Source organism: Tachysurus vachellii, chromosome 13 (genome assembly GCF_030014155.1).
Source record: "Tachysurus vachellii isolate PV-2020 chromosome 13, HZAU_Pvac_v1, whole genome shotgun sequence".
NCBI classification, from domain to species: Eukaryota; Metazoa; Chordata; class Actinopteri; order Siluriformes; family Bagridae; genus Tachysurus; species Tachysurus vachellii.
The window spans coordinates 15728926-15743348 of record NC_083472.1 but is presented as its reverse complement, the minus strand read 5'-3'; the positions used below and the strand labels follow the sequence as shown (position 1 = coordinate 15743348).

Here is a 14423-nt window from a genome sequence, read left to right as displayed (position 1 = left end):
GACATGTTTTCACACCACTGTATGGTTGAAATGACAATAAAAGCTTCTTGACTTGAAGACGGAGATTCCTTTATGACGCCTTCTGTACAAAGAATTTATGTTCTCGATGGAGGATAGCTGTGCACCACCTTGGTGATGATTGGTACCACACTTAGATGTAGTTCATCAGTGGGCTTTCAATAATATGGCAATAAAAATTTACTAATATCTGTGTGGACAAGTGAGGTTTAAATAAATTAGATGGTAATGTAAGTTGCTCTGGATAAAGGCGCATTTTTGATTACACAGGTAATGGAGGTGTTGAGACAGGTTAGAGCTTTGGAGATGTTGTCACCATGGTACTTATAGCTGAGTGCCACTTTACCTTAGCCCACTGAATTACATAGGGTTGTGTGGATCCACCAGTAGTCTAGATGTATAAGGTTATTGGTCTTCTGGATGTTGAGGGCAGATTGTTCTCAGCAAACTCAGCAAAGACCATGGTGCTACAATGGTTTACCATGTTCCAACGCCACTGTGGGTGGTGATCATTGCTTAGAAAATCTACCTTTAATGAAATAAAAATTATATGGAAAGAGGAACAGTGTTTGTATAAATTTGAAATAGATATGATTAACAAATTGCCTCACTGTATAGTTTGAATGGTCAGCAAGTAAGGACAATTTAGTATATCCATCACCAGAATTTTAAAAATAGATAGAAGAAAATAGAAGTTTTAGTAGTGTAGTATTATATTTAATACAAATCTTTCCATCACAGTAAGACGAGAAACATGATTAGGGTATGTTAGTTTTATTGAACATGCCACATCTGCACATTTATGCATTTATCCAGTCAGTCTATGTGGTAGCAGTACAATACATTAAATCATGCAGATTCAGGCAAAGCAATGTTCACATCAAACTATGGAATGGGCAAAATCTCTATGACATGGTTGTTGGTTTGAGATGGTTTGAGCATTAATGGTTTGAGCATTAAGAATTAGCACCAAACCGAGATAGATGAAAACTAAAAAAAAATCCAGGTGATTGTCTAATCAATTTTTCAGTGTACATGAGCCTGAGAAAATATTTTCCCCATTCTTATGTTTAACATACATTATCCAAAGCTCTTGACCTATGTCTGCATGATGCAGATAGCTAAGAGCCTTCTTTTTAGTGAAATCGAATCATTAAAAAAAACAACAGAAGAACTATGTTTAATAGTAAAAAAGTAAAAGCATTTAAAAAGGCACAACATGAAAAAACTGGGATAAAACATCCGTGTAGCCTTTGTATCCGATATCCACTAATCAGTGAGGCTAATCGGGGGGAAAAAAAATAATTTGCTAGAGAACATAAAGATTGGCCACCAGAGTCCAAACCTTTTTATTAAAAAAAAAAAACAGCAAAGTATGAAAATTAAAGTACATGGCAATTAATAAAAATATAAAATAAAATACACTTTCACAATCAGTATATAATAACACTAGTCTAATCAGAACAATGTAACCTGATTATATATATATACGTGTATATATATATATATATATATATATATATATATATATATATATATATATATATATATATATATATATATATAATCATATAAAACCAAAGAAATAAAATGCAACATGTATTAATTGCAAGTAAAACACTGTATTCCATCTTTGGGCTGTCAAAACATCCCAACATTAGTGCAACGTGGCTTTATTTTGAGCAGAAACTGCAATGTACACCCCCAGTAAGGTCCAAAATGCTGCCAGTTGCAACCAATCTCTGCAGAAAAACTGTCTCATGGTCCACATTGTGCATAGCTTGCTTCAACATAGCAGTCATTGGTAGGTTATCGTAGTAATGCAGTGGCATCTCCTTCTGGCTAAGGTTGTAGCCAAAGCCTGCTAAACTGACTTCATCACACAAGTAGGTTGCCAGGTTAACAGCAGATACCCCTAAGGTGGGAACATTCTAGACACACAAAAAAAGAACAGAAAAAAACTAAGGATCTTTTTAGTACAAAAAACAAACAAACAAACAATTGCCTTCATAAGAAGAAACTGGCATCACAAGCTGTTTCTGTCTATGTTTTGTATGTTTTTGACATTTCATATTTCCACTGACTTAACAAATTTCAGTATTATAGTTAAGTATTAGAATTCTAATTCTTTTTTTTTTTTTTTTTTTTTACCATTTTAAATGGGTACCTAAATGGTGGTTTAGGTATACCAAATTAAAAAATTGGAATTTGGCAAAGGGACTAGTTAAGAGGCAACAGTTATGAATGTTCAGAATAGGAACATTTAAAAAAAAAAAAATACACCATTCCCGACAGTTTTTAGGAGGATAAAAGTGAACATCATTGCATGTACTTCTAGTTCTATATACACCTAATTATCTCCAGGGTTCTCCGCTACTCATAACTAATGCAGAACCAGTAAGAACTTAGTGAGAAGGTTTCGGGGTCATAGATGCAATCATAAAACATAGATCACATATCATGGTTCAGCCAAGTTAAGCATAGATGTATTAACTTTGGGTCCATACACATAGTTGACACTGCAAATAATATTTTGACCAAGATGTATGTCAGAAACCTTGGTGAACATGTCTACCATGTCTAGCAGTTAAATGACACACTGTAGGAACTGCCATGCAACCTTAGACTGCTACACAAACCGGGCCTGGAGTCTGCAAGATTGCATCCTGCCCTACATCAGCTACTGTACTTGAAACACATTTTTATCACGTTAATATCCCAAGACACTGCCATTGTATCTGGTGAAGTGTAGTGGAAATTTAAATATCTTTATATCTTATATATCTTAATATCTTAAATGTCTTTATATAACTGTAATGTGCTTTTACAGTAAATTCTGTGTTAGACTAAGGAGAAAGAACAAGAGGTCCTTGGTCCAGCCGTTAACATTGTATGTGCTAGAAAGATAGGAACTTTAGGGGAGTGTGTGTGCATGTGCTTGATAAGAACTGAAAAAAAATGGAATGTGGCCTTGCTGAGGTGATAACTCACTCACTCTCTCACTCATTTTCTACCGCTTATCCGAACTACCTCGGGTCACGGGGAGCCTGTATGTATCTCAGGCGTCATTGGGCATCAAGGCAAGATACACCCTGGACGGAGTGCCAACCCATCGCAGGGCACACACACTCTCATTCACTCACGCACTCACACACTATGGACAATTTTTCCAGAGATGCCAATCAAACTACCATGCATGTCTTTGGACCTGGGGAGGAAACCGGAGTACCCGGAGGTAACCCCTGAGGCACGGGGAGAACATGCAAGCTCCACACACACAAGGCGGAGGCGGGAATCGAACCCCCAACCCTGGAGGTGTGAGGCGAACGTGCTAAGCCACCGTGCCCCCAGGTGATAACTCAAAGGGATACAATTTCAGTAACCAAGTAGTGTGAATGAACACACATACAGACACATATATACACACACCTGGGGTACAAAAGAGAGAGCTGAAACACTAGAACAATAGACTTTGCACTGTATGGAAGATGCCTTTTTCTGCAGCAAAATAAAATTCTTTCTTTAATTCTTTGCTTTTACCACCACCTCCGAGTCTGGGTGGGCTTCATACATCTAGATCAAAACTGCCACCACAAAAACAAAATCCTTGGCCACTTCATAAACATTCAGGTCACATAACATATGCATGACCTTCATATTGTGTCAAGACAATAACTAAAAACATGCTGTCAACACAACAAAGGACTTCATCAAGAAAAAATTACAAAGTATTACACTGGTCAAGTCATCATAATCCAAGTGGAGCATGCATTTCACAACTGAAGTGTGATACACTAAAACAAACAACTGAAAGAAGCTGAGGAACAAGTCTGGAAAGGAATTATGACTAGGCTATAGGTTTGATGCTGTCTAAGCTACCAGCCATCTCAGACAACATCTTCCATCCACTCCATGATGTACTGGATGGATACAGGAGTACATTCAGTTGCAGATTCATTCAACCAAGGTGCTCCACAGAGCAACACAGGAAATCCTTCCTACCTGACTCCATCGAACTGTATAATTCTATACAACAAAATATCTCACTGTGCAATAATACACCTTTACTGGTATAGTTATTTAAATCCTAGTTTTATTTATTTTTGTGTATATAAGTATCTATTTTTGAATTCTCATTTTGGTAACTTGGACCTGCGAACTCAATTTCCCCCTGGGGATTATTAAAGTATTCTGATTCTGATTGATTGTAGGTAAGTGTGTATAAAACAATGCAGCATTAGTGTGTATGGTTTTACTTGGTTTCTTTTCTTTAGCACTGCCGATGTTCAGTCCTGTGTGGTTCATCATTATCAGGGTCCCAAAAGCTGTACATTCTTGTAAATACATGTGTTTCATGTTGTACAGCACAGTAAGTTAAATAAGTATCTTGTCTATTTTTATTGTTACTGTTTTTCTGCGTTTATTATTGTACCTACCCAGTTGGTCTCCTTTCCCCTTGTGATGCTGCCCAACATCCATCTGTTCAGAGTGGATTGTGATTCAAAATCAACGGGGAAATTGCCAAGCAGTGGGGACAAGCTTCAACATCAATGAAAGGTAGTGTACAGATATAATAGGTGTTAGAACTTGTGCTATGCAGGTCTAGATGCACTTTTCATGAAATGCAAGCTGTTCTACTAGCCACGGTAGTTTAACTCGTTCATTCTTGAGTGTTTACATTTTAACACAAGCGCACGTGAACCTGGCTTTCTAAAAACTTGCTGATCAGATAACAGGGCCAGAACAACAACACCCAGACACTTATAATAATAATAATTGGGGACTTTAATAAAGAAAATATCTTCCGTGAACTGCCAAAATACAGAGAGCATGAGACAGTAATATATTGGACCACTGTTACACCACAATAAAGAACGCACATCACTCAGACCCACGGGCAGCTTTGGGTCTCTCTGATCACTGCCTGGTTCATCTTATACCAACCCAAAGGCAAAAATTAAAATCTGTTTTTAACAGATCTGTAGTACATTTACATTTACAGCATTTGGCAGATGCCCTTATCCAGAGCGATGTACATAAGTGCTTAAATCTCTAACATTGAATACATTAATGCTGGCTCACTAAGTTACATACTTAAGATACCATGAGTTTAAAACATTTGTTCAAAGTTACAATGAAAAAGTGTCAAAGGTGTGTTTTTTTTTTATTTATTTTTTTTTTAAATGCGAAAGATAAGGAAAGAAGTGCTAGTTGAAGTGTTTCCTGAATAAGTAGGTCTTCAACCGCCGCTTGAAAATATCCAGTGACTCAGCTGTCCGGACCTCTAGGGGAAGTTCATTCCACCACCTTGGTGCCAGTACAGAGAAGAGTCTTGTAGTATACTTGCCTCTTACCCTGAGAGATGGTGGAACCAGTCGAGCAGTGCTGGTAGATCGGAGGGTGCGGGGTGCAGTGCGAGGAGTGATGAGGGCTTTGAGGTAAGAGGGAGCTGGTCCATTTTTGGCTTTGTAGGCCAGCATCAGTGTTTTGAATCTGATGCGTGCAGCTACCGGAAGCCAGTGGAGGGATCGCAGGAGCGGGGTGGTATGCGAGAACTTTGGCAGGTTGAAAACAAGCCGGGCAGCTACATTTTGGATCATTTGCAGAGGACGGATTGCGTTCATAGGTAGACCTGCCACAGTGCATTGCAGTAATCCAGTCTAGAAATGACAAGAGACTGAACAAGTACCTGAGCAGCCTGTGTGGACAGAAATGGCCGAATCCTTCTAATGTTGTAGAGAAGAAACCGACATGAGCGAGTCACATTAGCAACATGAGAGGAAAAGGACAGTTGATTGTCCATGGTTACCCCAAGGTTGCGAGCTGTGTCTGAAGTGGAGATCAGATCGTTGTGCAAGGATATAGCAAGATCATGACCTGGGGATGAATCACCTGGGATGAAGAGCAGCTCAGTTTTGCTAGGATTAAGCTTTAACTGATGAGCAGTCAGCCATGATGAAATTTCTGCCAGACATGCTGAGATCCGGTCAGAACCTGTGGCATCTGCGGGTGGGAAAGAGAAGATAAGTTGTGTATCATCAGCATAGCAGTGGTAAGAGAACCCATGTAGTAAATCTGTAGTAAAGACTGTAAAGTTATGGACCAAAGAAACAGAGCTGGATTTTACAAGCCTGTTTTGACCTCACTGATTGGAGTGATTCAGTATACTGATTGCTGATTACTGTAATTTCATATATCAGTTTCTGTGAGGACATATGCATCCCTACCAGAAGTCAACTAACATTCAACAATGATAAGCCATGGCTTACAACAGCAAAACTCAGACACCTTTGTCAGGCCAAGGAGGATGCCTACAGAAATGGAGATTTGGAGAAATGGTCTTGTTCAATCAGGCCAGGAACACTCTGAATAAGGAGATTAGCACGGCTAAGAAGAGCTACGCCAAAAAGTTGAAGGATCAGTTTAATTTTAACGACTCAGCTTCAGTCTGGAAAGCCATCACAAACTACAAGACACCATCCCCCAGCACTGTGGTGAATCAACAACTTGCTAAAGATCTGATTGAGTTTATTGTAGATTTGAAAAACCCCCACACCCATTCTGACCATCTTTACAACTCATTTAACACATCCAGTAACCCCCCTCCTGCAGTGAAGATTATGTGCACCAGGTCCTCAGAAAGAACAAAAGAAGAGTGTGACACCAGCTTGTCTAAAAATCTGTGCTGACCAGCTGGCCCCCATCTTCACACAGATCTTCAACAGAACGGAGCTGTGAGAAGTCCCGGCCTGCTTCAAATGCTCAACCATCACCAACCAAAAGAAACCTAAGATAAAAGAACTTAACAACTACAGACCTGTGGCGGTGATGTCTGTCATGAAGTCATTCGAAAAACTGGTTCTGGCTTATCTGAAATGCTTCACTAGACCCTTAGTGGACCCCCTGCTGTTTGCTTATTGAGCAAATAGGTCAGTGGATAATGCAGTAAATTTGGGACTGCATTACATCCTGCCAAACCTGGATAAATCTCGAACTTACGTGAGGATCCTGTTTTTAGACTTCAGTTCGGCCTTGACCATCATCAGACCAAACTAACCCAGCTCTCTGTTCCTAGCTCTATCTGCCAGTTTGGATTACCCGGACAGCAGCTAGTGAGACTGGGGAAATTCATGTCAAACAGCCACTCCACCAACACTGCCACCCCTCAAGGTTGTGCCACCCCATGAAGTCATTGGGACTCCCCATGAAGTCAAGAAGGACTCTTCTTCCTGTACACCAACAACTGTACCTCTATTGACCCTCTTTCAAGCTACTGAAGAGTGAAGAGGACACTACACTCATTGGCCTCATTAAAGACGGAGAAGAGTCTACCTACAGACAGGAGGTTAAAGAGCTGGTTGTCTGGTGCAGTCATCTCAGGAGAAACTTCAGGAGAAACCCCCTGCACACCCTCCACTCACCATCATGGACAGCACTGTGCCTGCAGTGAAGGCATTCAAGTTACTTGGCTCTACCATCTCCCAGGACTTGAAGTGGGACCAAAAAATAAAATGGATGTACTTCCTTAGCCAGTTGAGGACATTTAACCTGCCACAGGAGCTGCTGAAACAGTCATTGTTGTGCACAGAATGTCTTTTTCAACTGTTAGGTTTGGTTCAGCTACAAAATCAGACACCAGGGGTCTCATTTATAAAACTGTGCGTAGGATCCCTACTAAAAGTTTACGTACGCCCAAAAAAATTCCGATTTATAAAACCGTGCGTACGCACTCCTCTGCGCGGGCACGAGAGGGGATCTCGTTATAATGATAATGAGTGTGCTCTGCGTGTTTAAAAATGGGTTGAGGAGCCAGCGTCTCAGGGGGTAGCCACTGTCGCCTGCAGGTTATAATTATATTAAAAGTAACATTGTTATAATTATATTAAAAACAAAATTGTTAGTTTCTACTTTTTAATATTGTTAAACTCACCAAGAAGTCAGCCATCACGTACACATAATTTTTGCATTTAGTCTGTTCCCTACAGTTATGTGTCAAGATAAAGGAATCATGTGTTGAACCAGGCCAGCGTGCCACAATGTTTGTGAGGGTCATGTTGGAGTCACATATGATTTGCACATTAATAGAATGCACATGCTTTCTATTAACATAAGCAAATTCATTTTCAGATGGTGCCCTTATAGCAACATGAGCGCAGTCAATTGCGCAGATTACATTTGGGAAACCAGACATTGCTGCAAATTGCATTTTAATGGCCTGTTCTCGCACAGTGTAGGGGAACCTGATGTATCGACTACCCATATTAAGTATACCATTCAAAACGACAGATATTATGGCACTCAGGGACGGCTGTGATATACCAGACCTATAGGGTGAGATGATAAATTCCATTAGAATTATTTCATATACAAAAAGGTCTTAGAGACAAAGTTGAGGATTACATATAGTTTTTTTTTATATAAATAATTTACCTGTCTGCCAATTCCCGCTGGAAACAGCCAGTTGCCAAGAACCCCAGAGTGGTGAGGACTTGTATTTGGACTGGGATGGCATGGTTCCGGCGTGTTACCCTCTCTAGTACTGGACCCAATTCAACACATAGATCTAAGAGCACAGCTCTAGGGAATCTAAATCGGCTTATTAGCCAGTCATCATAATGGTCCCTGAAAACTCGTTCTCTCCTTATTCTGCCATTGGCGTAATCCTCCAACAGTGCCAGCAGTGCCATCATGAAGCATTACATACCCGGGTCACCGGAGGATTTATATGTTTCTAGCAATTAGACTGATCATTAACACCTTGACAAAATCACAGAATTAATTTGTGGGCGAAGATATTTAAGACGAAAATGTTATAGTGAACACATGCTTCTTCATGACGGTTTTGTAATGAACACTGTAATAGTTAGGACCGATGATGAGTAGCGATTGTGCTTCATGACTGTATTTGCAGACTTTGACATTTTCTGATAGCTATATGTACATTAAGGAAAATATTTCGTTTTTACACTGTGCTCTGCAGTTCTCTAATAAAAGGGTATTTCATGCTATTCTGTATCACGTGTAGTCGCGCCATCTCCTCCTGCGCTCCAGTTGTGGACAAAGTGACTGTAAGGCAGCGCTGATTATTCATTCATTCATTCATTCATTCATTCATCTTCTACCGCTTATCCGAACTACTCGGGTCACGGGGAGCCTGTGCCTATCCTCAGGCGTCATTGGGCATCAAGGCAGGATACACCCTGGACAGAGTAGCGCTGATTATTATTATTTTATTTTTAATACATTTTGAATTACGTTTGGATTTTACTAGATGTATATAGCCTAAAACAATCGACACAAATAACACTATTGGATTTAATCTCCATGATAATGTGGATATAACATATAAAATGGAGTGAAAATTAAATGTCATTAATTCTTATAATCGTTCTTCTCACATGTATTTTCTACAATCTAACAGAGAGACCATTTAGACCATTACAGAGAGACCATTTAGAGCATTCTGAGCAGCTGCATCACGGTCTAGTTTAGGAACTGCACCATCTAGGATCGTGATCGTGATGGTGACCCTGCAGCGGATAGTGAGGCCAGCTGAGAAGTTCATTGGAGTCTCTCTTCCCTCTATCATGGACACTTACACCACACTCTGCATCGCAAAGCCAACAGCATTGTGGATGACACCTCACACACACTCTTTACCCTATTGCCCTCTGGAAAAAGGTACCGAAGCATTCGGGCCCTCACGGCCAGACTGTGTAACAGTTTCTTTCCACAAGCCATCAGACTCCTTAATAACTGAACGGAACTTTACTGAGCACAACACACACATGCACATAAAATGTATGGACTGCACAGTCCTATACCAAACACACACTTCCAATATATATATACATAAATATGTTTACATGATGTTTTTGCACACTTTTTTTGCTCTTTGCACATGCTGTCTCACATTTCAGTCGTTTGCTGTTTTGCACAATCCTTTACAATATCTCAGGTAACTGCTGCTATAACACTGTGTTCATTCCAATATTTCTGCACACGCAATATTGTTTGAACATACAGTATTTACACTGGTCACTGCTGTTTCTGTTTATTATCTTTTGTGTATTGTCTTAATTTTTGTTTGCACTGTCTTATGTGGCTAGGATTACTTACTAAGTCCTTAGCTCTGTCTTTGTTTTATGTAGCACCATGGTCCTGGAGACACGTTATCTCATTTCACTGTGTACTGCAACAGCTACATATGGTTGAAATGATAATAAAAGCTTATTGAATTGACTTGACAATTTCTTTCTTTTTTTTGTCTATTGGTATTTACATGTGTATTTTTTTATTTCTCATTTTATTTTTATTGTCTGTGTGGTGTTGTCTCTGTCTACTGGAAGCATATGACAAACAAATTCCTTATATGTGCAAGAATACTTGGCAATAAAGCTCTTTCTGATTCTGATTCATTAGACATAATTATTTTTATAAAACGGCTGCCAATACCATTATGAAATCCCCACCATACTTAACTGGCACCACAAGGCATTCATTTGTTTCCTTCAACCATCCACATACTGTAAATATGGTAAAATCTCACTCATCAGATTATAATGATTTTTTTTACCATGGCTCAGACATGTAGGGTTTTGCACTCCTTGCACAAAGTTATGCACAGGCTATAGGGACAAAAGTGAAAATACATGCAAGTTCAGTAACAAACAGCAAAATGAATATTCCATTTGACAAGTAATAGGTCAACAGGAAACCTAAAGTTTCCTTTGTTGAATGTATGGACAAGTGATATATGTGCTATGATTATGATAAAAGAAGCTCAACTGACAACCAGTATTAACAGTATCCCCAAGTAGTAACAAATTTTACTAAAGCAAAAGATTTTTACACATTTTATTATAACTGGAAATTTCTATGAAACTAAATAAAAAAACTACCTTTATAAGCCTAGTGCAACAGAAAGCAGCTTTCTATATATGTAAGTACAAATTCCTTATATGTCCTTAGCTCTAATACAAGAAGTTTAAGCCTACTGGCTGCTAGCTACAATGAGTCATTGCCCAGGTTTCACAACATTGCAGGAAATTAAAGTGTCTGTTCCCAAAGCAAACAAAAAATGTAGAAACAATGAATGCAAAGCCATAACATTTAATCCGAAGCTAGGACTATTGAATATTAGATCTCTTACATCTAAAGCACTTACATCTTAAGCAGGTGTTTCATGCACTGTAGGTATGTATTATTAAATGAACTTAGTCTGCCTGGATACAGTTCATACATTATATATACACATCAGCCTTACATAATGGGCAGGGGAGGAGAAGTCAGCTATTTATGAGGATAATTTAGGAATACCACAAAAACCTAGATATTCAACATGTTTTAAGTTCTTTATACTAACATATGTAGCAAGAAATGTCTTAAAAGTTGTTTATTTACCACTAATTATTTACCAAGCCATATTCTGAATTCATTTGTTAATTTCGAGGCTTTCCTTTTAAACCTTGTTGTTTCTCTAGACAAAGCATTAATTATTGGAGATTTTATTATTCATTTGGATAATCCAGAAGACCCTCTGAGAAGAGCAGTTCATCCTAGATTCAGTAGGAGTTAATCAGAATGTAATCAGACCAACTCATACTCAAGGTCACAATCCTGATCTAATTCTAACTCAGATTAAATCTAGAAAATATAATCACATTTCCCCAGTCTGAAGTATCTCACATTATCTTGTATCTTGTCTTGTTAAAAAATGTAAAATATTAAGTTAACATCTATGATTGGATCACCGTCTGATGCCACAGAACTTGATCATGCGTCTGAATACTTAGCCAACATTCCTCTATACTCTAATGTTGCTGTTCTTTGAAGAAAATTAATTATAGAGATAAACCTAGATAAACCTGTGATCACATGGGCACCTTAAAATCAGACCACTAGAAAATAACCACAAATATTATCGAACTAAATTGGTAGTATTTCACAGCATGAAAGTAAAGACTGAGCCAGATCAGCGACCCTAATTAAAGATAAAATCCTAGATTTTCTTTTAAAATTAACTAGGAATAATACTACCACAGAAAAACACACACCATAAACAGACTTTATTATCGCTAGAGTTATAAAATTCAGAGAATTTTCACGGCTCGAAACTTAATTTAACGGAAATACACGGGAATTTACAAAACTGCAGGTTAGTCTATAACATATAAGCCTAAAGAACCTAAAATATAGTTGAAACAAATCTTGCAGGATAACCTTGGTTAAAATATTCAGATTTACTGCAATTTCAGTTGAATTTCTGCCCTGCTCATTCATCAATCCCATGCACACAGCACACCTACTGCAGGGCTATTAAGACCATACCCCCTAATGCATTGTGCATTCCTCCATATCATAACACAGATAATTTCTTGATTCCGGCACACAAAATAATGTCAAAAATGTCCATCTTGGTGAGTATTTACATATTACATAAAGTTACATAAATTATATTTAAAACACTATTATGCTTTGTGTAAGCTGTTGTGAAAAAAATATATATACCATTGTAAATACAAACACACTGACTGGGCAGACATTTGAGCAAGATGATAAAAAAAAACTGTCTAAGAAGACCACCCCCCACAATCAATCCCCTTACTCACTCTTCCAGGCTCTGACTACTACAGAAATTTTGATTCCACAGATTTGCATTTTTTTTTGTTTGCATATATTTACTTTGGTAAATTTATGTTATCTATGGTATTAAAGTTTATTTAGCAAATACCAAAATTTCTTTATACTGTATCTAGCCAGAATAAAACAAAAAAATTGTAACTTGTCCAAACTTTTAATAATAATACTTTATTTATGAAGCACTTTAAAACAAGAAAGGAATGGAAAATTTCCAGAACTTTCCTGTTTTAAAGTGATTCATAAATATTAGATCATGCAAATCTCAAATCAGTGCTCCCTTAATTCCATCAGTATGTGGGCTTTGCAACAAGGGAGGCAAACATTCTGGATCTGGTTTACACAAACATCCCCGGTGCATACAGTGAGGAGCCAAGTTCCAATGTCGGCTATTCAGACCATATCTCTGTTATGCTAATTTTAGAATAGATGGTTTATCATATGCTCTAAATCAGTTCTGAAGCAGGTGAAATCTTGGCCAGCAGGATTGCTCTTCAGGACTGTTTCAAGACTGGAACATGTTCAGGGAGGCTGAAACCAATAGCGATTCCATCAACTTAGGGGAGTACATAGCATTAGTGACCAGCTACATCACCAAGTGCATTGATGACATGACTGTCTCCAAGACCCTCACCACACGCTCCAAGCAGAAGCTGTGGATGACTACAAAGGTGCATGCGCTGCTGAAGTCAAGAGACTTAGCCTTCAGAGTAGGGGACAAGACAGCCTTAAGAACAGCAAGATCCAAACTGCCCTGAGCCATCAGATATGCAAAGCTCAGACACGCCCATATGTGGCAAGGCATTTGGGTGATCACAAACAAGACAACTTCACCTGTCTATGACAGTGACATCTCTCTCCCAGATGTGCTGGAACAACTTCTACACTCAGTTTGAGGTGCAGAACAATGTAGCGGAAAGAAAGAAGATCCCTCCTTCCAATGACCAGGTGAATGAACCACAGCTGATGTGAGAAGAACTATATGTACTTAACCCACAGGCATCTGCTGGACCAGACAGCATTCCTGTCAGAGTGCTAAGGGAATGCACAGAATAGCTAACGGATGTCTTCAGTGACATTTTCAAAGTTTAACTGAGCAGAACCATTTTTCCTACATGCCTCAAGACTACCACCCATTGTGATCTACAGAGTCTTGCCTCAATGACCATTGTCCCATCACACTCACCCATAATGATGAAGTGCTTTGGGAGACCTGTCATGAGACATATCAAGACCCATCTACCACCCTCACTGGACCCCATACCACCCCTGTACCCCATATAGGAATGCTGTTCATAGACTTAAGTTCAGCATTCAACACAATTATCCCTCAGCGCCTGATTGAGAAGCTAAGCCTGCTGGGCCTGAACACCTCCATCTGCAACTGGATCCTGGACTTACAGTACTAACTGGGAGACCTCAGTCAGTCCAGACTCTTCACCCTCCTGCCATCTAGGAAAATTTACTGTAACATTCAGTACCTCACAATAATATTCCCTAAAGCCATCAGGCTTCTCAACAACCAGAACTGAACTGTTACCGAACACACACACACACACACATTCAATTGCGGTTTTGCATACTACATTCCAATACCTCAACAAACTGCTGTCTATATATGTTTGGAAGAACCCTCTGTGTTTTCGACCATACACTTTTGCACAATGTCCTGTACAACATACAAAATACACACCGATTGGTGCTATCCTGTGTTTGTTGTCTTGTCGTGTTTTGATTGTCTGTCTTTTGTCTTTTGTCATGCACAT

General features: G+C 38.9%; 2 protein-coding genes across 4 annotated transcripts in view; one reads left to right on the top strand and one right to left on the bottom strand.

Annotated features, from left to right (window-relative positions):
* hdac3 (histone deacetylase 3) overlaps window positions 1-14423 on the top strand; it is a 448843-nt gene that overhangs the window by 37857 nt on the left and 396563 nt on the right. The gene's annotated exons all lie outside the window — the stretch shown is intronic.
* Window positions 772-14423, bottom strand: part of st3gal5 (ST3 beta-galactoside alpha-2,3-sialyltransferase 5) — a 43556-nt gene continuing 29904 nt past the window's right edge. The window contains exon 7 of one of the 2 annotated variants that reach the window (XM_060885170.1): window positions 772-1949. In XM_060885170.1, the coding sequence (XP_060741153.1) occupies window positions 1692-1949 (258 nt within the window). In that variant the 3' untranslated portion in view covers window positions 772-1691. Of the gene's footprint in view, window positions 1950-4779; window positions 6022-14423 lie in introns of those variants that run through there. The other variant, XM_060885171.1, reaches the window with a different exon arrangement.